The 23,134-nt window shown below is 42.9% G+C and overlaps 2 protein-coding genes across 5 annotated transcripts; one reads left to right on the top strand and one right to left on the bottom strand.

Annotated features, from left to right (window-relative positions):
- Positions 1–206: 206 nt before the first annotated feature.
- On the top strand, positions 207–15,094 carry LOC146372464 (dipeptidyl peptidase 9-like). 4 transcript variants are annotated; one of them, XM_084953285.1, is made up of 21 exons: positions 207–225; positions 2,617–2,707; positions 3,744–3,988; positions 5,634–5,746; positions 6,912–7,085; positions 7,703–7,871; positions 8,243–8,353; positions 8,542–8,670; positions 8,823–8,884; positions 8,977–9,077; positions 9,187–9,364; positions 9,541–9,700; positions 9,904–9,983; positions 11,065–11,235; positions 11,588–11,723; positions 11,877–12,022; positions 12,298–12,444; positions 12,602–12,754; positions 13,208–13,350; positions 13,597–13,708; positions 13,829–15,094. In XM_084953285.1, exons 2-21 carry the CDS (start codon positions 2,652–2,654, stop codon positions 13,919–13,921), a joined length of 2,679 nt encoding a protein of 892 aa, XP_084809411.1. In that variant the 5' UTR covers positions 207–225; positions 2,617–2,651; the 3' UTR covers positions 13,922–15,094. The 4 variants fall into 4 exon arrangements, with proteins under 4 accessions (XP_084809411.1, XP_084809410.1, XP_084809408.1 ...); XM_084953284.1 differs by lacking the exon at positions 207–225 and adding an exon at positions 238–403; XM_084953282.1 differs by lacking the exon at positions 207–225 and adding an exon at positions 425–2,443.
- A 1,995-nt stretch (positions 15,095–17,089) lies between these two features.
- LOC146372463 (angiopoietin-related protein 4-like) lies at positions 17,090–19,041 on the bottom strand. The gene is made up of 4 exons (XM_084953287.1): positions 18,514–19,041; positions 18,173–18,280; positions 17,992–18,079; positions 17,090–17,597 (listed from the first exon to the last, which is right to left on the bottom strand). Exons 1-4 carry the CDS (start codon positions 18,952–18,954, stop codon positions 17,419–17,421), a joined length of 816 nt encoding a protein of 271 aa, XP_084809413.1. The 5' UTR covers positions 18,955–19,041; the 3' UTR covers positions 17,090–17,418.
- Between the last annotated feature and the right edge of the window lie 4,093 nt (positions 19,042–23,134).

Below are 23,134 nucleotides of genomic sequence, written 5' to 3'. Positions count from 1 at the left end.
GGGGGGGGTAAAACAATTGAAAAAGGACTGATGTAAGTATCTTTTGATTGTTTTTAAATGAAGGGGTCACATTTGGCTATTGTCACATTGACAAGGAAGCAAATCATTTTGGGTTCTTCGAAATTAAAATAGCAGGTTCAAGTTTGAAATATCACCCAGTAAAAAAGGAAAAATACACGCTGAAAGACACGAAAAACAAACGGATCGAGTATATCCGGGTTAAAGGTAGTAATTTTCTAACGTTGCTCGGGTTTGATTCACAGTCTATTTCCGCGTTGCTATCGTTTTAGCATCAAGCTACCTGGTCTCTGAAAAGTAGTTAACTCTAATTAATCACGACTTTTCAACACAGACGTCTATTCGACAAAAGGAGATACAGCTTCAAGGTCTCCGGGCAGAAAGTGTAAGATGGAAGCGAGTGGTTATTTTTTGTTTTGCTTTGTTTCTTACGTTTTCTGTTTTGTGCTCTTCTGGTTTACCCAATAGCTAGCTTGCTCGTTTCTGTTCTGTTTAATGGGTGGCTAACATGTTAGCTCCCAGCAGCGTATCACAGCCACAGGGAGTTTTATTATTGGATATAATATATATGCATATAATTATTGGATGGTTAGGCTTTGCAAAGTTTGGCGCTTAGGACACACTCTGCCAGAAGTTTTCTGTTAGCCTCTTAGTAGCTTAGACCTTTAAGTTTACTAGCATAAGTGTCAGCCTGGGCAGAAATAGTGAAACTGAGTCGCTGTTTCTAACGCGAATCTGCGTTTTTATGGTGTCAGTGAAACATAAAAATGTACAGATGTAGAGGACACGGATGTCAAAAATGAAACGCGAGGTTCTCACGGTGTCTTTTGTGGAGTCAAATGAGTCTAATCTACATTTAAGCTAGCAGTCAGTAGAAGTTAAATACAGTGACACAACACTTTGTTGATGCCCTGACAGGTGTTGGGGAATATTCAGTAACATTTTAGCCTGAGGACTGTATTTTAAGCAGCTCATTGTCTCCATTTATCAGGCACTAAAGTTTTTTTTTAACCATATGTAATACATGTTTACATCATCAAGCTATGTTATTTTTTCTTGACTTGTATACTCTCACTGGACATTTATTTAGGTACACCGGGCTAGTTGGTCTCCCTTTTGCCTTCAAGACTGCCTAAAATCTTTATGGCATAGACTCAACAAGGTGTTGGAAATACTTCTCAGATATTATTGGTCCATATTGACATGACTGAAATTGTCAGCTGAACATCCATGATGCAAGTCTTTCACCACATCCCAAAAGCACTCTATTGGAGATCTGTGACTGTGGAGGCCATTTGAGTACAGTGAACTCATGTTCAAGAAACCAATATGAGATAATTAGAAGTTTGTGACACAGTGCGTTATCCTGGTAGAGCAGGTACACTGATGGACATGCTCAGCGACAGCACTGAGGTAGGCTGTGGTGTTTAAACAATGGTCAAATAGTACCAAATTGGCCCTAAATGTGCCAAGGAAAAATCTGCCACACCATTAGGCTGCCACCAGCAAGAGGCGTTGCTACAAGGCATGAAGGATCGATGCTTTCATCCACAGTCAAGAATCATCGGACCAGGCAATGTTTTTCCAATATTATGTTGTGCAATTTTGTTGCGCTCGTTTAAATTCAAGCCTCAGTTTCCTATTCTTAGCTGTCAGGAGTGGTAAATGTGTGGTCTTCTACTGCTGTAGTCCTTCTGCTTCAAGGGGTTGTGAATCCAGAAATGCTCTACTGCACTATAACCTTAGTGTTGTTTTTTTTTTTTTTTTGTTTGTTTTTTGAGTTCCCGTTGCCTTCGTTTATGAAACAGTCTGGTCCTTCTCCTCTGCTGCTCACTGGATATCTTCTCTTTTTTTTAGATCATTCTCTGGTAACCCCCAGTTGAGGTTGTGTGGGGATTTTCCACACAGGAGGAAAATCCCAGTAGATCACCAATATCTGAAATCGTCACACCAGCCTGTTTGACACCAGTAACCATGCTATGTTCAGAGTCACTTAAATCCCCTTTTTTCCACATTCTGATGGTCTGAGTTGCTGCCATGTTATTGGCTGATTAGTGTCAACAAGCAGTTTAACAGGTGTACCTGAAAAGGTGTACGGTGACTGTATATCATTCTTACTATTCCCAGTGTGGCAAAATCCCTGAAGTTGGCTAACTTCTGGAAAAATACTGCCGTGTGTGCTGTACACTATGTTAAGGATCCAGGCAGCAGAACAGCCTACAGTGCTGCAGTAAAATGCGGAGTTGCAGTGTGAAATTTGCCACACTTATGACACAGACGCTGTAGTGTTCGACTCATGCAGCTGAGTCACACTCGGTGAGGCTTCACATGAGAAATGCTCAGCTGGAATATGGCAAGCTGAAGAACAGCAGCTTCTCCATGAAGAAGTGCAGAGATGTGGGAGAAGAGCGGGGCCTCAACCCCAGTAACAGTTTCACTGTTCATAGCCTGTGAGCTTAGCTTAGCTTATGGATTGCTGTAGTTTCTGTTTGCTTCTGTTATTAGACCGAGTTAGACGAGCTGTCGCCATGCTGTTGAATTTCTGTGATCTGGAAAGAAAGTTTCCCAGTTTTTATGTGGTTGCCTGGTGTTTTACAGGGTGTCAGGTCTGGTTCAGTCTGGTTGAACAGTTAATGCACAGAGTAAAGAGGCCGAAAATTGAAGACAAAACAGAAGACGGCGAGGTAAGGTAGGTGAAGCTATCTGACTGTCATTTGGTTTGAATTTTCAGCTCAATCAAATCATTTTGTAACCATTTTCACAGGTTTAATGAACAAAAAGTTTAGAAAAGCTTAAAGCTAGTATTAAGATTAACATGTTCATCATTAGAATAGAAGTATTTTCTGACTAATTTAATTAGCTTTGTAGATATTTGATCACAGACTGAAGTATCTCACAAGCTAAAATACTGACCTGCTGGTGGGGTAAATGGACCAGTAAACACCAAAGTCTTTAACATCGGTGCTGAATTTCATGCCAATTAATAGCAGCATTTGTTGACTTTAAAAGATCTCTTAGAGGATTTATTTCAACTGCTTAAACCATGGGTGTCAAACATAAGGCCCGGGGGCTAAAATCGGCCTGGCAAAGCGATCCAGTCCAGCCCCCTGGTTAGCTTTGGAAGACGTTGAAGCAGTCCGTAGTTTTTTAACTTACTTACTGTAGGTTTTGCAGCTGATTAGGACTTTCATTCATGTAATCATTATCACCCAAGTATCACACAGGCTGCTTGGACTTATGTAATTTGGGCTGTAAAATTACAAAATTATTCAAATCATTCAGGAGAAGTTGGGAAGCATACATGATAAAATCTAGGAGGAGCCAAATTTTCTGTCTGTTCAGGCAGCAGTGCCTTGTGAATGTTTTACTCCACCATGATTTCCCAAATAACCCCGATACTCTCTTCTTCTCCTGAATTTTGTCTCTAGTAGAAGCGGTAGCAGAGTTACGGTCGTTTAAAGAACGGGCACGTAGAAATTACATTTATTTTTCTTACATTAAGATTATTCAGGGATTAAATGCTTAGTTTAATATCTTTAGAAAGGGGAGTTTTAGTGATCTGGCCCACTTACAATCAAAGGGGTCTGTGTAGGGCCCATGATGTAAGGTGAATTTCACATCTGTGGTTTAGAGTGTTTCATATATTTAGAAGTCTAATGGTTTTGTTTTATTTGTGGGCTGAGCGTAGGCAGGTCACGCTAATCGTTATAAATGTCTGTTGACAGTGTGAGAGCAGCACTGGCAGGCATGACCGGGGTGGACGAGCTCTCAGACAGCACAGAGGTGGTGGAGATGGAGGACGTGAGTTCCACCCAGTTCCAGGTGGAGAAACATACGTGGGACGGCCTGCGGAAGATCATCCACAACAGCCGCAAAAACACCGGCGTGGTTATCAACAAGGCACCGCACGACTTCCAGTTCATCCAGAAAGACGAGAGCAGCCCGCACTCTCACCGCATCTACTACCTTGGTGAGCGGCGGTAACTGAAACCTGAGATCTGACACATGAATGGCTGAAATAACATGTCATTTTCCACAAGCGCTGTAAGAAGCCCGAGCTCACAGAGGCATTTTTTAGCGGCCGTGACTTGTTGGCTTGCAGATTCAGTGGCTTCCGTTCAGTCTCTTTGAAAGGTAGCACACGTCTGTGAAAAATCTGTGGCTGCAGCTGGTGAGTCAGAGCTGCCAGCCTGCACCTGTTTTCGAGCTCATTTGATTTCCACAGAGCTGCACTGGCTTTAGTGTGTGCTGGAAAAAAATGTGGAACAACATTTTGCATTGTGGACATATTTCTGCTTTTTTCCCCCCCCCTCGTCTTGCAGCTGTAGCACACAGGATTCTTGTAAAATGGCTGCTAGTTTTTGTTGCTCTGAGTTTTACATTTTGATACCTGGCTATAGTAAGCTGTGTAATGTTGACTAATTTAGTCAGCTATAACTGCTAACCATAGCTGATGGTTTGGTTATTTTGTCCGTTATAACCAGTCAGACCTTAACAGTTACCGCCTGGTCTGAATGCTCTTTTTATATTTAGACCTTCACTGTGACCAGAAGTGTGTGGTAGATGTTGATCTCATGCCTGTTTTTTTTTTTTTTATCTTTGTGGTGTATTTATGCTGCATTAGCCATCATCCTTTAATTGCTGTTTGCCTCCCCGACTGACATTTAGCTGAAGTTACATAGTTTTGCTGTAGAGCCTTCCCAAACTGATTTAATAGATTTGTTGTTCAGTCTCAAATATAGCTAGCTGCGCAAAAAACAAACCAAAAACACCTACTTCATGCTTTTAAAATAGCTTCTTACCCAAGTTTTATTCTTTCCTTTCTGTGAACTGCATAGTTGGATTATTAGAACATTTTATAGCACACAAATGTGTTGTCTTTGTCAAACATCTATGATGACAAACATCAGCTGCCATTTTTCTTTTTTTTTTATGCAGCCACAAGACAGCTGCACACAAAAAGCGAACTGTACACTTACATGGACAAACCTTTTTGAAGAGTGATCATGTAAGACAAGACAGTAAGGGTCTTGTCTTGTCATTAGTTGTTGTTATCATTATCCTGTCTCCCTCCCCTCACCTTCAACCGGTCGCAGCAGATGGTGGACCCTCCCTTAGCCTTGCCATGCTGGAGGTTTAAATAAAACTGAATTGAATTGAGTCTTAAACCTTTCTCTGTTTAAGACCTTACTGCAGGATTTTCACTGTAAGCTGGTGACGTGTACGTGAACACACTGATTAGATGGGAGACAACGCAATCAGGTCTAAAACCCCATGGAAACCCCTGATTATGGACTTTGGGTTTTCTTCTATTATATTTTTTGGGCTTTCTAGCCTTTATTTTGAAGGGGCAGTGGAGAGAAAACGGGAAAGAGGCACAGGGGAAGACGTGCTGTGAATTGCCTCAGGGCGGAATTGAACCTGGGCCTTTGCATTAGCCCTATGGCCCAAGGGTTTCCTACTCATCTTGGCACTCGTGCGCGGTATGTTCCTCAGTAAGAAGCTTGTGTAAGCCAACACTACTGCTGCGAATGCCGGTCGAACCAGAGCGCGCCTACAACAAGACCAGCTCGCCTTGCTTCGTCTGATGCCTTCTGTGGTATGTTTCCTCACAGGAATGCCTTACGCCAGCAGGGAAAATGCGTTACTCTACTCAGACATTCCCAAGAAGATCCGCAAAGATGCCCTGTTGGTTTTGTCTTGGAAACCAATGTTGGATCACTTTCAGGTGAGGAAGAATTTTTAGTCCTCATCTTGCTGTCCAATCGGATGTTTTGACATTCGTTTCAGACGTGTTTTTGTGCATCGTCATTTGAACAGTGCATTTATTTAATAACGTTGGCATTCTTTAACAAAATATAAAACACTGTTGAGCAGAATGAAGTAGAAGGTGCAAAAGAGCCAAAAGGTAATGTCCCCAAATGAGGATGCAGGGTCGCAGGAGGTTAAAGGGGCTTACTGATTTTTTTGCCCTTTATTTACAGTGATGATTTTAAAGTTTGTACTTGGTAAAACGTTTAAGAATTACAAGTGAATTTATATAAAAATATTTCTTGAAAGTTGAGAGCAAAGACTGTCTGACATCATAAACACCATTAACTTGCATAAAACTTTACAGTGTGAATGCATGGAAGCTTCATGTCAGGCTCAAGTCAAGCACCAACCAGGTGAATCCACTGATCCGCTGGGTTTGACCGTGCACCTTCTCAGTTAGCAGCGAGTGCAGCCAGAAAGCAGAGGGATGGTCACTGGTGTCACAGGGCCAGCTACAACTGAGGGAATGTGCAGCGGAATTTACATTTGATTAAAAAACGGTCATAATATAATGAATGAGTCTGACTACAGCTGTATGTTGCTGTTGTCAGCTGAGGGAATGCTGGATGAAACGGTCTCTTTATCAGACGGCGTCTGGTCTGAGAGGCTGTGTAAAGGACCTGTGAAATATTAATGTGATGTGTTTTTAATTTCCCCTGAATAAAACTATAGACCTGGAAATGTGTTTGATATTTCCCCTTTAGGACTATTTAATTATTTAGAGGTTTATTGTGAGCCATTTCCTAAATAATTGCACCTCTCCTTATGGAGCTTAAAACTGCTGTTGTAAATCTTCTCCTGAAGACAAATTAACTCGAACACTCAGGTCACATGAGACCACATGATTGATGTTAATTGCTATCCAGCTGGTCTGCGCTGATTTCACAAACAAAACGTGCTCCTGCTGAAGCGAGAGAACAGCTTTTATTTCCTGGTCCGCAGAGATGCTCTCTGTAATTTAGGAATTTGGTCATGTTTTGTTTGTATGTTTTTGTTTTTCCACGGTGTGAACGAACTGTCTTTGACTTTGACTCTGGTCACCGTCACGTTGTGCGTTCTCTTGTCACTCCTGACCTCAGGCCAGCCCTCACCACGGAGGCTTCTCTCGGGAAGAAGAGCTGCTGCGAGAGAGGAAGCGTTTGGGGGTGTCTGGCATCACCTCCTATGACTACCACCGACCCAGCGGCCTCTTCCTGTTCCAGGCCAACAGCAGCCTGTACTACTGCCGTGATGGTGGGAACAGCAGCTTCATTGTGAGTTAAAGGCCAGTTAAGTAAGACTCTCACTGCTGCAGAGCACAGGCTGAAAATTACAGACCCGATGAGGCTAGTTGGGAAGGACATCTGATTTTTGTGCATCACTAAATATAAAAAGTTGCAGTCTCCCTTCACTCCATGTATCTTGAAGTTTTCTCCATCCCCCTCAACCCTGCAAAGCATCAGCAGGGATCAGAATAAATCCATGATAATAGACAGATCGATACTTTACTTTTCCCCAAGCGGAAATTCAAATATCCAGCATCTTTATTTAAAAAAAAAAAAACAAAAAACATCCCTCTGGCCAAAAATACAAAATCATCTAATTAAATAATGTTAGTAATAGTGATAAAAATACAATATAAACAGGAAAAAAGTCCTATTCCAGTGGGGACAAGTTGAGATGTGCCCTTCTCCACCACAGTCTTAAGTCCAACCTCCGGCTTTACCCCCGACACACAGCAGCATAAAAGAAAGCACTGGCCGCCACAGTGTGATTAAAATATATGCAGCATCTCCTCACACACACACCAAATGACCTCAGCTGCCGCAGGAAGAAGAGGCGGCTCTGCATCTTATAATTAATGTTTTCTTTTTCTTTTTTTCTTCCCCAGACTTCTCCGATGAATCCCACAGAGATTACGAGCCAGAATTCAGGCACACGTATGGACCCCAAGATCTGCCCCGGTGACCCCAGCTTCATCGGGTTCATCAACAACAATGACATTTGGGTGACTAGTATTGAGACGGGGGAAGAGAAGAGACTCACCTTCTGCCACAAAGGTGTGAACTGCGACTGTGACATTTATCAAGTTCCCTTCAACTTTTTCCTTTCTTGTAGTTGAAATGGTTCCCTTAAACCAACTAAATAGACTCAAAAGCATCTTTAATTCATCCTTTTCTCTCTTTCTTTGTTTATGGTATGTTTGGGACTGTGAGACAGTCGTTTATATTAGTTATTAAATAAGTCGTTGTTAGTTGTGGTGCATGAAGCCAGTGATGGCACCAGATATTTACAGAAGCATAACAGCGGCTGTTCAAGTCAGCCACAGCACCGTAAACTTAAATTGGAGGTCAAACCCTGGTAGGGATGGCACAGGTTGCTTAATGTAAGCTCACTCTCGTGTTTTGTCTCTTGGGTGTTTTTATTGTAGGTATCGATAACCCCAAAGAGGATCCTAAATCTGCCGGCGTAGCCACTTTTGTCACCCAGGAAGAGTTTGATCGCTTCACTGGATACTGGTGGTGTCCGGCTGCTCAAGAAGGTGAGTACATTGATTTTGTAGTTATCATTCATTAGAAAATGACTCACAATATTTATTAATACAGTTTTTGTGAGACTGGTCGCTTCTTCATGAAATTATTTCTACAAGCTTTCATGTTCGGTTTCTTCCAAAGACCTTTAAATAATCCTCACAGCTGCTTACTTTTCTGGCTGTTCTCATTGGTTTAGAGGCAGACGGTGGGAAAACTCTACAGATTCTCTATGAGGAGGTGGATGAGTCTGAGGTAGAGATCATCCACGTCCCGTCTCCGGCTCTGGAAGAGCGCAAGACAGATGTGTACAGATACCCACACGCAGGTATCAAATCAGCAGAAACCTACACAAAAGTTCTACATATACTTCTACATGGCTTAACTCCTAATGCTGGGTGTAGCCTGTGTTTATACATGTGCTCCTGTAAAATGTTTGCTTATATTTTGGTCCATAAATCAGCTTACTTTCTTTTTCAGGCAGCAAAAATCCTGATATCACCCTCAAAATAGCAGAAATACGAACAGACAGTCAAGGCAGAGTAAGTGCTCATTCAGAGTTCAGTGGGTTTCCCCTCCACAGTGAACGCAGCACTGATGTGAGCTGGTCTGATTGGTGTTTTTCTCTCTTCAGATTGTCAGCACACAGGAAAAGGAGCTACCTGTTCCCTTCACCAGCCTGTTCCCACGTGCAGAGTACATTACCAGAGCCGGATGGACCAAAGACGGCCGATAGTAAGCCAGAAAATGATAAATAGTTAAAAACAGGAAGCCCAGAAGTAAACTTGTCAGTAGAGGGCACATGTTCTCGTTGCATCACAGCTCTCCTGTGTTTGTGTGACAGCGCGTGGGCAGTGATGATGGACCGACGGCAGCAGAATCTCCAGCTGGTCCTGCTGCCTCCCGAACTCTTCATCCCAGCGCATCAGGACGAAGCCAAAAGACGGGAGAGCCTGGAGGTCCTCGGAGACTCGGTCCACCCTTTCATCGTTTACCAAGAGACCAGTGACATCTGGATCAATGTGAGCACCAGCAGCACATCTTTAGCGAGCCTGGTTGTTTCTCAGATTAGTTTCCCCTCATGTTTCAATCAGCCCGAGTGGCACAGAGGCAGATGTTTGCTGTGAAGTTTACAATATACAATATAATCCTACTCTGGACTTGGATCAAAAACATTTTGTTTGCCTTTCCTACACAGGTCCATGACATCTTCCATCCTTTCATCCAAACCAGTGAGGACGAGATCACTTTCATCACAGTAAACGAGTCCAAAACTGGCTTCTGCCACCTGTATAAGATCACCTCAGTGTTACAGCGGGGCAGCCATCACTGGGCCAAAGGCTACACGCACTCTGAAGGTAGCACCACGTGCAGACACACACTAGCTCATCTGTACTGTTCATGCAGAACATCTTTGACATGGTTTTAAGTGAGATTTATTTATTTTATGAACAATTCTGTATTCCTGGGATGTTTCTGGGTTTGTAACATAGTTTTACTGTGTTGTTCTTACTGTGCCACTCACACGACCTATGTGACACATTTGCTCCTCTGTCATCAGATGATTTCAAGTGTCCAGTCAAAGAGGAGGTGATGGTGACCAGCGGGGAGTGGGAGGTGCTGGCCAATCATGGCGCAAAGGTAAAGCCCAACCCCTGTACATGGGTTCCCACATTCACAGCAGCCACTTAAAACTATAGTTTTATACAAAATAACTTCTCCTGAGTACATAGAGTAGAGGTAGGCAATGTAGTGTCACTATTATATATTAATGTGATATATAATCAATGATATAGAATAAAAATACTGAAGGTTTTATTGGCGCTCGCAGGCAGAAGGATTTATAAGTGCAAGTAAATGAAGGGCATTTTCCTTCTTTTACAATGAGCTGCTGTCATTGACGACACACAGCCTAATTTGAAACAAGGTACCAGCAGCATTAGTGTAACAGTAGTGACACAGCATACGTCACATGTAAGCACATAAGTAGTCGGTTAATTAAGTGCTGTGAGCAGAGTTGGTCGTCTTTATGTTTTTTTGCTCCTGTAACTGTTATGTCGCATCTTCTTCTACTGCTGCTGCTGCTCTCTGCTCTGTTTCAGGGTCGCCAGAGTGGATCATCTTCCTCCATCTCATCCTATCCCTAGCATTCTCCTCCATCGCACCACTGATACACCAAACCTCTGTCTGTCTGTTCTTCCTCTTTTCCTCCAGCCTGGCAGCTCCATATTCAGCATCTTCTGTCTAATTGATCCACTCTCTCTGCACACATACAAAGCCATCCCAGCCTCGCCTCTCATACTTGTCTCCAAAATCACCCCCTGATCGAGCTGAGCCGATTTACTCATTTCTAATCTTGTCCATCCTGGTCACTCCGAACACAAATCCTCTTGTCGTCTTGTCAGCAGCACAGTCTCCAAACCTCGTAAACCTTCCCTTTCACTCTTGCTCTTCCTTCTGTCACCTCGACACTCGGGCCTGCTCCACCCTGCCTGTGCTCTCTTCCTCACCTCTCTTGTACTGTTGCATCAGCATGTATCTGAATATGAGAATAATATTTCTACATTTTGCTTAAAAAAGACTAATAACACACAGACTCTCATGCAGATTAGAACAACCTAATAAAGGAGATACTTACTTACTGTTTGGTGTCATAGCTCAGCTGTCTTTTTGTTTGTGTGTAAACAAAATGTTCCAACAGTGTTTTGTCTTGTTTGTGCAGCGTTCATCCAGCCCTCAGATTTGGGTGGATGAGGCAGCCAAGCTGGTTTACTTTCAGGGAACCAAAGACTCTCCTCTGGAGCATCACCTCTACGTGGTGAGCTACGACTCGCCGGGTGAAATCGTCCGACTCACCAAACCTGGCTTCTCCCACAGCTGCTCTGTGAGCCAGGTACCTGAATACACATTCGTGTTCCTCGCCAAATCTCCTCTGACCTTTCTACACCTGTCAACTGATTTTACTTTTTTAAAATCTAAGAGTACAAGCAGTTACTGTCTCATCGTTCCTTTTTTGCTGTTTCCTGTAGAAATTTTCACAAATTATGTATCGCCTGCTTTTTCCTGTTTTATCATTTGAATAGCTCTCTTAAGTGAGCGAGGCTTTAACAGTATTCAATAGTTTAATGCACATGAGAGAGCATGACCCAATGCAGTAAACTTCACATTCAGATATGTGTTTGAAGTGTTTGTGTACACCTTGGCGATGCTTTCTAACTCTGCCTCATCTGTTTTCTTTCGCACAGACCTTTGACATGTTTATCAGCCATTACAGCAGCCTGACCACTGCACCGTGTGTCCACATTTACAAGCTGAATGGCTCAGACAGCGACCCTCTGCACAAAGAGCCCCAGTTTTGGGCGAGCATGATGGAATCTTCTGGTACTGAATTCCCCTTAAAATCAAACAGATTTTTACACTTTTATCAGATGGTTTGACACCCTTGCCTCCCTGTTTGTTTAGTTTTCCTGTTCTGCTCATTAAAGATGGACAACAACTTAAAGATTTTGTTTTGGGTTTTTTTGTCGTCTCCAGCTTTCCCACTTGACGGCACACCTCCAGAGATCTTTAGCTTCACGGGCAAGTCGGGTTTCGAGCTGTACGGCATGCTGTACAAACCGGAGAAGCTAGTCCCCGGGAGGAAGCACCCCACCGTCGTCTTTGTCTATGGTGGTCCTCAGGTTCGCCCTCCAACTCCCACCCCATTCATAGGGCCAGATTTACTAAACGAGTCAAAATGGTGTGTGAGTGCAGTTAGCAATAAACTGCCTGTTGCAGATGCTAGTAAATCAGTTTGCACGCTTCATTTATGACCTGATCCTTAATTTCTTTTCAACGTTAACAAAGGAACTCCACAAAAATGCTCACAACGTATCCAGAAAGTATTCACAGCACTTCATTTGTTCCACATTTTGTCATGTCACAGTGACATAAACATACGTTTATTTTCTTCCAGGTGCAATTAGTGAACAATTCTTATAAAGGGGTGAAGTACCTGCGGCTGAGCACGCTGGCCTCTTTGGGCTACGTTGTGCTTGTTATCGATGGGCGGGGCTCCTGCCAGCGAGGCCTCAAGTTTGAAGGAGCTGTGAAGGACAGAATGGTAAATGTCTCGAGACAAACATGTACGGGTTAAAGATGAAGATGCTCCCTCCAAACTCTCCTAGGTTTCCTAAAATTCAGGAACACATTAGCCTCTTTTCTTAGTTTTCTTCTGTAGAAACAAAGCAGCCAAGTTCAATCTTTTCTCCTCTGTCCAGGGTCAGGTGGAGATTGAAGACCAGGTGGAGGGTTTGCACTACATCGCAGACAAGTACAAGTTTGTAGACCTGAGTCGCGTCGCCATCCACGGCTGGTCGTACGGCGGCTTCCTGTCCCTCATGGGCCTCATCCACAGACCCGACATCTTTAAGGTGAAAAAACATTTACTTACTTACTTACTGTCAGATTTAGATCAGCCAACAAGCCAAAAACTAGAAGTTTGATGAGTCAGTTCAGTTTTTCCTCTTTGCTCCGGGAAACAGAAATACCCATTAAAAAATCTAAACACACATTTGTAATAATCTCTCTTTGTTGTTTAATTAAAAAAATAGGTCTCCATCACCTGATAAATGACTCTTTGAAGCCCTAGGAGTAAATTATTTTTTCGATCAGATACATTTACCGTATCTTTTCTAAGGATGTGAGCGTTACAAAAATAAAAAAGCTGTTTGGATGTTGATAATCCTGGTGCTTTAGGCAGTTTCTATAATTACATTTCATGCAGAGTGATTGCCGCCTCTGTTAGAGAACAGACCTGGAACTTCACTTTCAGTGAAAGGCAGAAATGATGACGCCGTCTCCCGTGTGATCTCTTTGTTGGTTAGGTTGCTATCGCGGGCGCTCCGGTGACGTTGTGGATGGCTTATGACACCGGCTACACGGAGCGATATTTGGACACCCCCGAAAAAAACCAGAGGGGATACGAAGCTTGTTCTGTCGCTCTGCACGTCGACAAGCTTCCCAATGAGTGAGAAACAGTTACTGCTTTAGTGCATTTATGACACATTATTATTCAGTTATTGTATGTTGCTGCATCCATCAGGCAGCTGACACTATAATGCACTATTACCTCTGGCAGTACTATATTATACTTTGAGTTATTCATAAAATTCTGTATGAAGCAGCACAGGAAGAGACTCGCTATTCGGTGTTTGTTTTCTCCGAGTGGTGCAACACATCAGTGTTTTATATGCCCTCTTTGTGATTAATACAGGCCCAACAGGTTGCTGATCCTGCATGGATTCTTAGACGAGAACGTGCACTTTTTCCACACTAACTTCCTCGTGTCTCAACTCATCCGAGCAGGGAAACCGTACAGCCTGCAGGTATGGCCGCTGACTGATGTCTCGCGGGGTTCAAACCTGCGCACTGTTTAACGATGAGACCGGCACGTTTGAAGAAGCAGCAGCTTTGAAACGCTTGTTTGTGGTTTCTGTTTTTTCCAGGTTTACCCCAACGAGCGACACAGCATCAGATGTCCAGAGTCTGGAGAGCATTATGAGATTACACTGCTGCACTTCCTCCAGCAGAACCTCTGATAACGCCTTTTGACGCAGCAACCTTCCCTCCTCGCTTCCTGTCCTTCCTCCCCTTTTCTCCTCTTTCACATTCCTCCATTTGTCCAACTCCGCGTCGCCTCCTAGATTTTTATAATCTGTTGAATGCAAGCTATGCCAAATCTCATCACACCTTGACAGATATCTGTCTTAAAGGCACTTCAGCATTTTAGCATCAATAAATCATTACAGGGATCATATGCAGATGTCAGTACACTGACATCTGCAGGAGACCTCTTGTAGCCTTCAGGCTGACGGAGGCTTTGGGGAGAGAACCGATCGGTTGCTTTGAGCCACAAAACAAGCAGGGGGCGCTATTCGCCAGAAAGAACTGTAGCTTTCGGGTTTGTAGTCACAGTGGAGTGAGAGAGTGTCACAGTAATGATGATTGATGCTGAACATGCTGCACCAACACAATCAATTCATCAGCAATGCAAAAAGTGCATAAATGGACCTGCAGTGCCCAGTTTTTGAACCTGGTTTGTCTATTTTTTTTTCTTTTTGGTGCCATTTTTTTTTTTTTTTTTTTTTTTTAAAGTTCTGCTTTTCTGGGTATCAACTGACAGAGATATCACTTTTCCCCCCATGTGAATAAACACTGATGTGAAGCTAGTAAATGTAAAGCTCTGAAAGAGCAAACAAAACAGCGCTTAACCCTCCTTGTCACACACTTTGTAGTCTTTTTGTGCTTTGAGATTTCTTTCTCATGTGCTGTCAGAGATGATTTTTATGTGGCATGCCAAGCCAAATGCCACATTTTTATTGTGTATTAATAAAATTTATACTTTTATTGTTATCTAATCATTCATAATGGGAATGCGTAGCAACCCGTCACTGCTTCCCTCAGTCACGTGCTTTAACTTTTCTCGGGAGCTTCTTTTTCTTCTGCTGCTGAGGACTTTTGCACAGTACATGTTTGCCTTGGTGCCGACAAGCTGACCTGCATGATGTCTGGCAGAGCCGTTGGCAATCTGAGGTGCCTTGCAAGAGTTTAAGAGCGCCCGCTCACATCACCCATATCAGGGAACCTGTTAGAGTACCTCAAGTGTCTGATGAACATCTGTAAGATGAGCTGCCATGACATGGTATCTGTACATGGTTAAATGTACTCTCAGATATTGAAGAAATAAACAGAAGTGAACAATCTTTTCCAAACTCTTCTCACCGGATTAAATGTGTTTTTAAAGGAGTTTCGTTGATCGTTTAGTGCAAAATTGAATTTATAGAATATACTCGTGTAAAAGTCTCTGTTAAAAACAGCTCCAGCACTCGCCACTTAAAGTGCTGCTGAAATAATTTTTGCTGACTGAGTGATTACGAGATCTGCCCAGCTTTCATCAGGTACACGGGCAGAACCTCAACACTCCCACAGTTACACACAGACACAGGAGCTGCCTCAGTCATCCTATTATACTGTGATCAGTGTGGCTAACAGCTGTCAACTCATATCCACACCTACGTTAGGACTGTTGCTTTCAACCAGAGCACCACCTTGGCACGCCATAGCACCATTTTAACCATATTGTATTAAAAAAAGTCATCACACAAAGCAGAGTGAATATTATTTAAGACAGTTTATTATTAAACTTAGGATGCAATTATTAAAATGGACTAAAAACACTTAACACAGTAACTTAAACAGTGCATTGGGTATTTTTAAGTAAACTGAATTTAAATGTGTTCATGAAGACCTAATGCAGGACAGCTTTATTATTTCAGAGCTGCAGAGTGATTTAGATTACTTTCCAATTCTGTAATAATTAGATAATACTCTGATAAGAAAAATAAACCTTTAAAAGTTCATTGTTCAGTCCCCCAGGTGACAGGATTGTCAATATTAACTCTCTGGCCACTTTATTAGGGACACCTATTACTGCAAATATCTAATCAGCCAATCACATGGCATCAACCTAATCCATGTAGGCATGGTCAAGGCGACCCAGTGATGTTCAAAGTGAGCATGAGAACGGTGACTTTAAGTGATTTTGCACATGATTGTTGGTGCTTGGTCTGAGTATTACTCAACCTTCTCTGGGGTTTACAGAAAATGGCCTGAAAAGGAGCAAAATATCGAGTGAGCAGCAGTTCTCTGGGTGAAAATATCTTGTTGCTTTGATATCAGAGGTACGAGGAGAATAGCCAGACTGCTGCGAGCTGATGTGAAGGCAACAGTGACTCCAGATAACCACTTGTTACTGGGAAGGTATACAGATGAGCACCTCTGGATGCACGTGTCTGACACGTGCTGAAGCTGATGGGCTACAGGAAACTGGGGCTATGGGTCACACCAGCTCACACAAACTGGACAACCAAGGATTGATGAAATGTTGCCCGGTCTGACATTTGGGTGGTGGTCACAGTTTGCACTAAACAGCATGAAAACATGGATCCATCCCAACTTGTATCAGCGGTTCAGGCTGCTGCTGCTGTAATGGTGAGGGGAATATTCTTCCTTAGTATCAACTGGGCCCTGTTTAAACACCACAGCCTACCTGAGTCTTGTTTCCGATCATGTCCCTTTATGACCACACTGCTTCCAGCAGGATAACACATTGTGACACAAAGCTGAGGTCATCGCAAACTTGTTTCTTGATCATGACACTAAATTCGCTGTACTCAAATAACCTCAACAGTCCCCAGATCTCATTCCAATCCCACATCTGTTGCGATGTTGCTGAACTAGAAATTTTACACCATGGATGTGCAACAAACAAGCAGTAACTGTGTGATGCTGCCAGGTCAACATGGATCAAATCTCTGAGGAATGGTTTCAGCAGCTTGTTGAATTTGAGCCGTTCTGAAGGAAAACTGGTGTCCAACCTGCTTCTAGCAAAGTTCTTTGCTCCCACCTCTAGGTGGCATCAAAACTTGTGTAGCTCTCATGATTTCCAATCGTTTGGCCTCAATTCAATTTGGCTTCAACTTCACTTTTATAGTCGGGTTTAAATGCAGTTTAATAGCTGCTCATTTGTGGAGCCAAGTTTCACTGCATATAGACCCACACAATGACAGAAATGAATGCCTCATAAGTGAATAATTCTATTTGTTTATCACACTGAAATATAAAATAAAGAGCAAAGTCTAGACTGTCTTCCTGGAGTCATGTCATTCAGCCTCTTCAACCACAAACAAAGAGCCAGGACGTCCTGGTAAGGTAAACTTAAAAGTTTTATTTCCATCCGCTTCATATAAAATATTCAAAGTTTTGTACAAATCCATAAAATAAGAAACTGCACATTATTTAAGTACAAAACAAAACAAATGGATAAATCCCTTACAAAGGGAATAAAGTTACACCCGTCAATATGACTGAACATGTCCAATGAGACAATGAGTTATAGCATGGCATAGCATCCATGTGTCTGACCCTGCAGTGAATCAGCAGAGAGCAATGATGTGCGTGTAAACACTCAGTCTGGTTTCAGTCCTTCAGTAGTTCAGCGTTTAAGTTAAAGTCATTCTCTCTTTAGCGCTCTGCTTTAATGGTTCGGGGATGGCGGTGTCATTTTTAGATGACCGGCGTTCAGAGAGTTGCTCTCTCGCTCTGTGGCCGTGGAGAAGGATGCCGCCTGCTTCTTGAGCTGCACCCTCCTGCTTCTCCTGTCTCTGCTGGCTCGCTGCCCACGTAGGAGGAGATCATCACCGTCTCTGGTCAAACCTGAGAGGAAGAGAAGAGTGATGAGTTTGAGGCTGCACTTTGCATTTCTGCTCACAGTTTGGCGTTTGTTATTAATCTTTGGGAAACTTTCTCTGCCTTGGAAATAAAAGTATGTGCAGTCAACATGTTTTTAAAGCTGCTGCCCTCCTTTTCCGTGATCTTTGGACTGTGCTCGCACAGATCTGCCAACAAGTCAGCGCTATAAACTCAGGCGCAAAGGTGAACCTCTTATGTCACTTGTTATGATTCATATGTAGTTCATGCGTGTCTGCACTCAAGGCTGCCAGTTTTGTAAAAAGAGACTTGATGTCTGAAAGTGCTCTGAGGGTCTAAACTCTTCTGAAAGCAGCACACACACATGCACGGCTTTAAACTTCAATAGCACAAATCTTACCTGATTCTGTGTGGATCTGCTGAGCCTCGCCCCTCAGTGCCATCTCTTCGTGTTTCCTCCTGTGCGCCTTTACTCTCTTATGCGAAATCTGCAGGACACAGAAACTTCTCGTTAAAGTTTTTTTGCTTTAACGTCTCAGGTGCTGGGGAACGCGTGGATTTGTGGATGTGGTGCGGCTCACCTTGTTCTGCAGTGCTTGTAGTTGCAGACTCTGCTTCTCCAGTTTGTCTTGCTGCAGCTTGAGTTTCTCCTCCAGCTGGTCCACGCGTTTGTTCTGAGCCAGCAGCAGCTGGAGACAACAGGGAGAAACATCATCAGCTTTATGCAACGTACAACATCCACCGGTCTGGGATGGGAGGTGCTTAAATTTGGAATAAACTATTATTTAAAGAGAGAACTCTTAGTGGCTGCCGCTAAAAGGTTTAAAGGGGCTATTCAGGTCTATTAAAATGGGCGTGCACTGCTCTCATGTGTCTACCTGGTTAAAGAGCAGCCACAAAAGCCCTCTTTCCCCCCTCTCACCTGGATCACTGGGACTCCTGAGTGACCGCTGTCGTTGCTGTCCAGCATCCTCTCTGTAAGCGCTCCCTGCAGCCAGTCCATCCTGGAGTTTAAATCCGCTGTCTGCTTCTTCACCTCCTCAGCCAGCTCCGCCAGCCTCTGACTCTCCTCCGGCCCCTCACTTCTGGCCTTCAGAGCTTCATCTTGCTCCCGCTGTTTCCTCTCCAGCTCGGCCACCGTGCCGTTGAAGGCCTTCAGTTTGTTGTTGATGTCGCTCATCTGGGCTTTGGCCTTGTCCACGTGCTCCTTGAGCCCCAGGCCGAGCTGGAGGAGGCCGTGGGCCACCACGTTCACATCGTCCCACGAGGCCTGTTTCTCCCGGCCCCTCCTGTCAGTGGGGAAACCAACTGCTGCGTGCACCAAAATGGTCACGAGGAGGATGAGAAGTTGAGGCATCTTCATCTTTGTAGGTCCGATCTGGTGTCAGTGCTGCGTCTGAAATCTGTCTCTGTCTGTTGTGTGTGCTGCTCACTGAGAGGCACTGAGGCTTTTTATAGCTCTGGTAGGAGAGGAGGAGGAAGAGGGGGCGGGGAAAGTCTCACAGTGCCTGAATTTCTGGTTATACACTCACTGATGCAGAAACATGACATGTTTACAGTTTTAGTTTTGAGGCTTAGTTTAGTCTTTTTATGCTGATGATGTCATATTTTTGCCTCTTATTCCCACTCTGTTGGTTTCATTTGCTACAAAAACACTTTGACTTCCCGCTGTTCTCACTGCTGATTCATTTACAAATCAACTATTTGTTTTATTATTTCTGTAACATCTGAATAAATGCAGATAATTTCCAACAGCTCAGGGCTATAAAATGTTCCCTTGAAATGACCCACAGATGCATGTGCCATTAAAAGCAGTTATTTCTTTTTCTTTTGATGGCTCTTTTATTAAATCTTAAAAGTCCCTATTTTCACATCTGATTGGCTTTTAAGCCGTCCCTAAAACAGTTTCACCCAAAAACCAATGACTCCTTTTGGATTTTTTAACGTTTAAGACTAAAGCCCTGATGGCTGAATGCCGTTAATGATCTCAGTGGGTGAAGACAACCAGTTGCTGAATCAGGAATGCTGGTGAACAACAGAGGCTGAGGAGTCACTGTGAGAAGTAGGGGAAAGTTCAAGCCTTCGGGCCCTTTTACACACTCGTTCCTGACAACAGAAACCCCGCTCACGCACTCACGCAGACATGAGGAACGTGATGCTGATGTCCTGCCAGGCGCTCAGACTCACACACGTGTCAGCGGGTCACGGCTCCTGTTTCACATTTAATCACACATTAGGCTCAGATACTGTACTTCTCTCAAAGCGCTAAGCAGCCATCCGAGGAATATGATGAAATGCACATGTCCAAATGTTTCTATACCCACTGTATGTTAAGGTATCACTGGATTAGAGTAAACTTGGGAGGTTTAATGCTGCGGGGAAGAGAAAGGTTGGAAATTGTAAGGACAGCGAGCAATGTTCCCTCTAAACTGCGCACGTGCGCAATTGCGCACTACTGGCACGGTCTCTGCGCACAGAAAATCTGCGTTGCGCACAAAAAAAATCTAACCTGAATTGAAATTAAAATTAATACTTTAACAATTCTGTTTTGCAGTGTTAGTCAGTGAGTGACTGGCTGCTCCCTTATGGGATTAGAACGATGCCACCTTATCCCATAGTCCAGCCAATAATGCGATTTACATTTTTATATACGCAGCTAATCAACGTCGTTGACAGGCTATGACAGCGTCCTTATGTGCCGACACCGTGTTTTAGCTAGCAAAGCGGCGTGGCTGATGTGAAGTGAAGCCACGTTAATGACAACGTGTACAACCATTGGAGACGTGAGCAGGACAGACGGAACAATTGACAGAAAAGCGTGGACTTTATACCAGTTTTTAAATCGTGTTGATAGGCCACGTAAAACCAGAGTTACGATTAAAAAAACATCTGCAATGTTTGGTTTCCTTGTTGAATACTATCTTTGTTTATATTTACTGCGGGAAGAAACGTTAAAAACGGCGTTTTATAAGAAAAAAGGCTTGAAAGCCTGAGAGCAAAAACAAACTCCACCCCCCACCTTTCCCATTGGTCCAAAAAAGTACCATTCGACCAATCAAAAAATGATATGGCAACGTGGCATCTAGTTATTAAGAAACGGGGGGAAGTTTTAGGAGTGACGGCGGTGTTTTGAGATGTGAGAGATTTGAGACGTTTAGCGCAAATCTTGTGTAGTTAGTGTGTAGTGTAGTCAATAGTTTTGTTGTGTGTGTCAGAACAATGAGGCGACTGCTGAATGTTACAGGTGATACAGGAGTGACACATCTCCTGTTTTCAGGCCTGCAGGTATCAGGCTGTTGTTCTCCTTTATCTCATAGTGGACAGAAATTATTTTTTGGAGTGGCACAAATAATTTGTGTGGCATCAAATTTGATGCAGAACAGCTGATTGTTCTGTAAATAGTTTGAAATGTTTATTTAAAAATGCCTTGGCTGCATTTAAAAAAAAAATAGCTGCAAAAAACTTTGTTGTTTGCCAAACTGAGTAACTTTTTTGAAGAAGTAACTATATAGTTAATTGCCCAGCATTGGTCATTATATACTATATTTTGCAGACAGAGAGTTACAGGACTCTCTCCCAGACCACAGACTCATAATACAAGTCAGAGCTTTATAAAAAAAATAAATAAATAAGTTGTGTTTTCGAAATTGGAGTTCAAGTTATTTTTACTTCCAATAGTGTTAACATACTGCACAGGTCAATGACTAGAATTTTTTACATTTTCATTGTAAGTGGGCTAAAGCAGTTAATTAAAAGTAGTCTAACATAAATGTAAATGCTGTAATTTGATTATTTTAATAAACCATGTAACTTGGATGGATTAGATGCCGGCGTGACCACAGTGCACACGTCTGATGTCGCTCACAGTGGTCCAAGGGACCGCTCAGGGAGTTTGTGTGTTCGCTTAGAGGGAACATTGACAGCGAGTATTGTAGAGGGATGAGAGAGGCAGCCAACAACAAACAACTACATGTTTAACTAAAAGGTCAGTGTGGTTAATGTTTGACTGGAGTCACTAAGTAACAATATGTTGTTATGGTGGAAAATTAATACTGAAAAAAATTACTTGCAAGTAAAAGTGAAAGAAACCCTCGCTCTGACTCAGAAGAGCAAACTTGCATTTCCACTGTACATTTTGTCCAATCATAAAAAAGACGCGTTTCTCCTTCAGCCTCTTTTAAACCCTTAAAATTGTTGTTTATCCACATTTGTCATTATGCAGAGGTGCACTTCTCGTACCAGCAGGATTTGAGTTTTTACATGATGAACCTCTGCAGGGAGCAGGGTACTTCCTGAATGCTGGACACCCGGTGCACGTAGGCCTCCCTCCCGCTGCAGGCTGCTGTTCTGCACGTATCCTCCGAACCCGCTGCACTCAGCTTACGTGAACCAGACCATTGTCCTCAGTCGGCTGCACAGGCGGGTCTCCGTCCTTACTCAGCTCTATCCGAACACTATGTTCGCATTAAACACGAGGCTGTGCTGCTTGCATGTAGCTCATGTCCCGTGAGGTGATAAATGTGGCCCTGCGTGATGCAGGGAGCTGCAGGAGGGTCAGCACAGCCAGCAGACACAGGAGGAGGACCTGCGTAAACTGGGAACCAGTTTTTCCAGTCAGTCTGTGCTTCACTTTGGAATGACTCACTCAGCGTTTTGGGAACTAAAACAGACTGTATACAAAAGAGGCCAAACTTTCCGACTTATGTTAGTTAGCAGGCAATCATCTGTAAAAATGAAAGTACTTGAAGCCTCGCACATTTGTATTTTGGCCACCACCACCACGTTAGTTTCTTGAAGCCAGAAGTTACAAGTAACGGACTACTAAGCTACTCACTCACCCAAACTCAAGAACAAGCTTCTGTACCACACAGCGACTCCTGATATCAGTCAGATAATCCATTCAAATGCTCCAGAAGGCTCCAGTAGCAGACGCCTGACAGTCATCATGGCTACGCCCCTGACTTTGTTTTCCAGGTGGATGAGTTATAAAATAATAGATATAACCACAGAGGCCAAAACTGTGTATTGTACCAGGAGGTAAATGTGCTTTTTAGTGCTGTTACATTTAATATTTCAACACGGGAGATTATGGGGATGACTCGCTTTGAAATGCAGTTCAAAGGCTGCACCTCGATTTAAGGCTCATGTTGTGTTCCCTTCATGTCAAACAGTTTTGTTTTTATGTTCAAAAATCACCATTCATAATAAAAACTGTAATTACACTTATAGTATCACTACTTCTCAAGTTTGATTTTTCAAAATAAAATGAAATTCTTTGATTTGTTATTTATTTTTGATTTGTAGGTTTTATTGAGCTGAGCTTTAGTGTGAGTTCTAGAAATTATTGTGACCAAGAAATGATGAGATGAAACACAGCACACTGCTGATCACAGACTACTTTGGGTCAAAGTTACCAAGTTATTTGTTTTGAAGGACAATCTCAATCTAGACTCAAAAACATATTTATGTGAAAAATGCTGGAATTTGATGTAATTCTTTTAAATTTACATAAGTAGAATGTAAAATGTTAAATTTAATGGACT

Source organism: Perissodus microlepis, chromosome 15 (genome assembly GCF_051167445.1).
Source record: "Perissodus microlepis isolate ML-2025 ecotype Zambia chromosome 15, ASM5116744v1, whole genome shotgun sequence".
NCBI classification, from domain to species: domain Eukaryota; kingdom Metazoa; phylum Chordata; class Actinopteri; order Cichliformes; family Cichlidae; genus Perissodus; species Perissodus microlepis.
The sequence above is the reverse complement of the archived record's forward strand: the minus strand, read 5'-3'. Positions and strand labels throughout refer to the sequence as shown.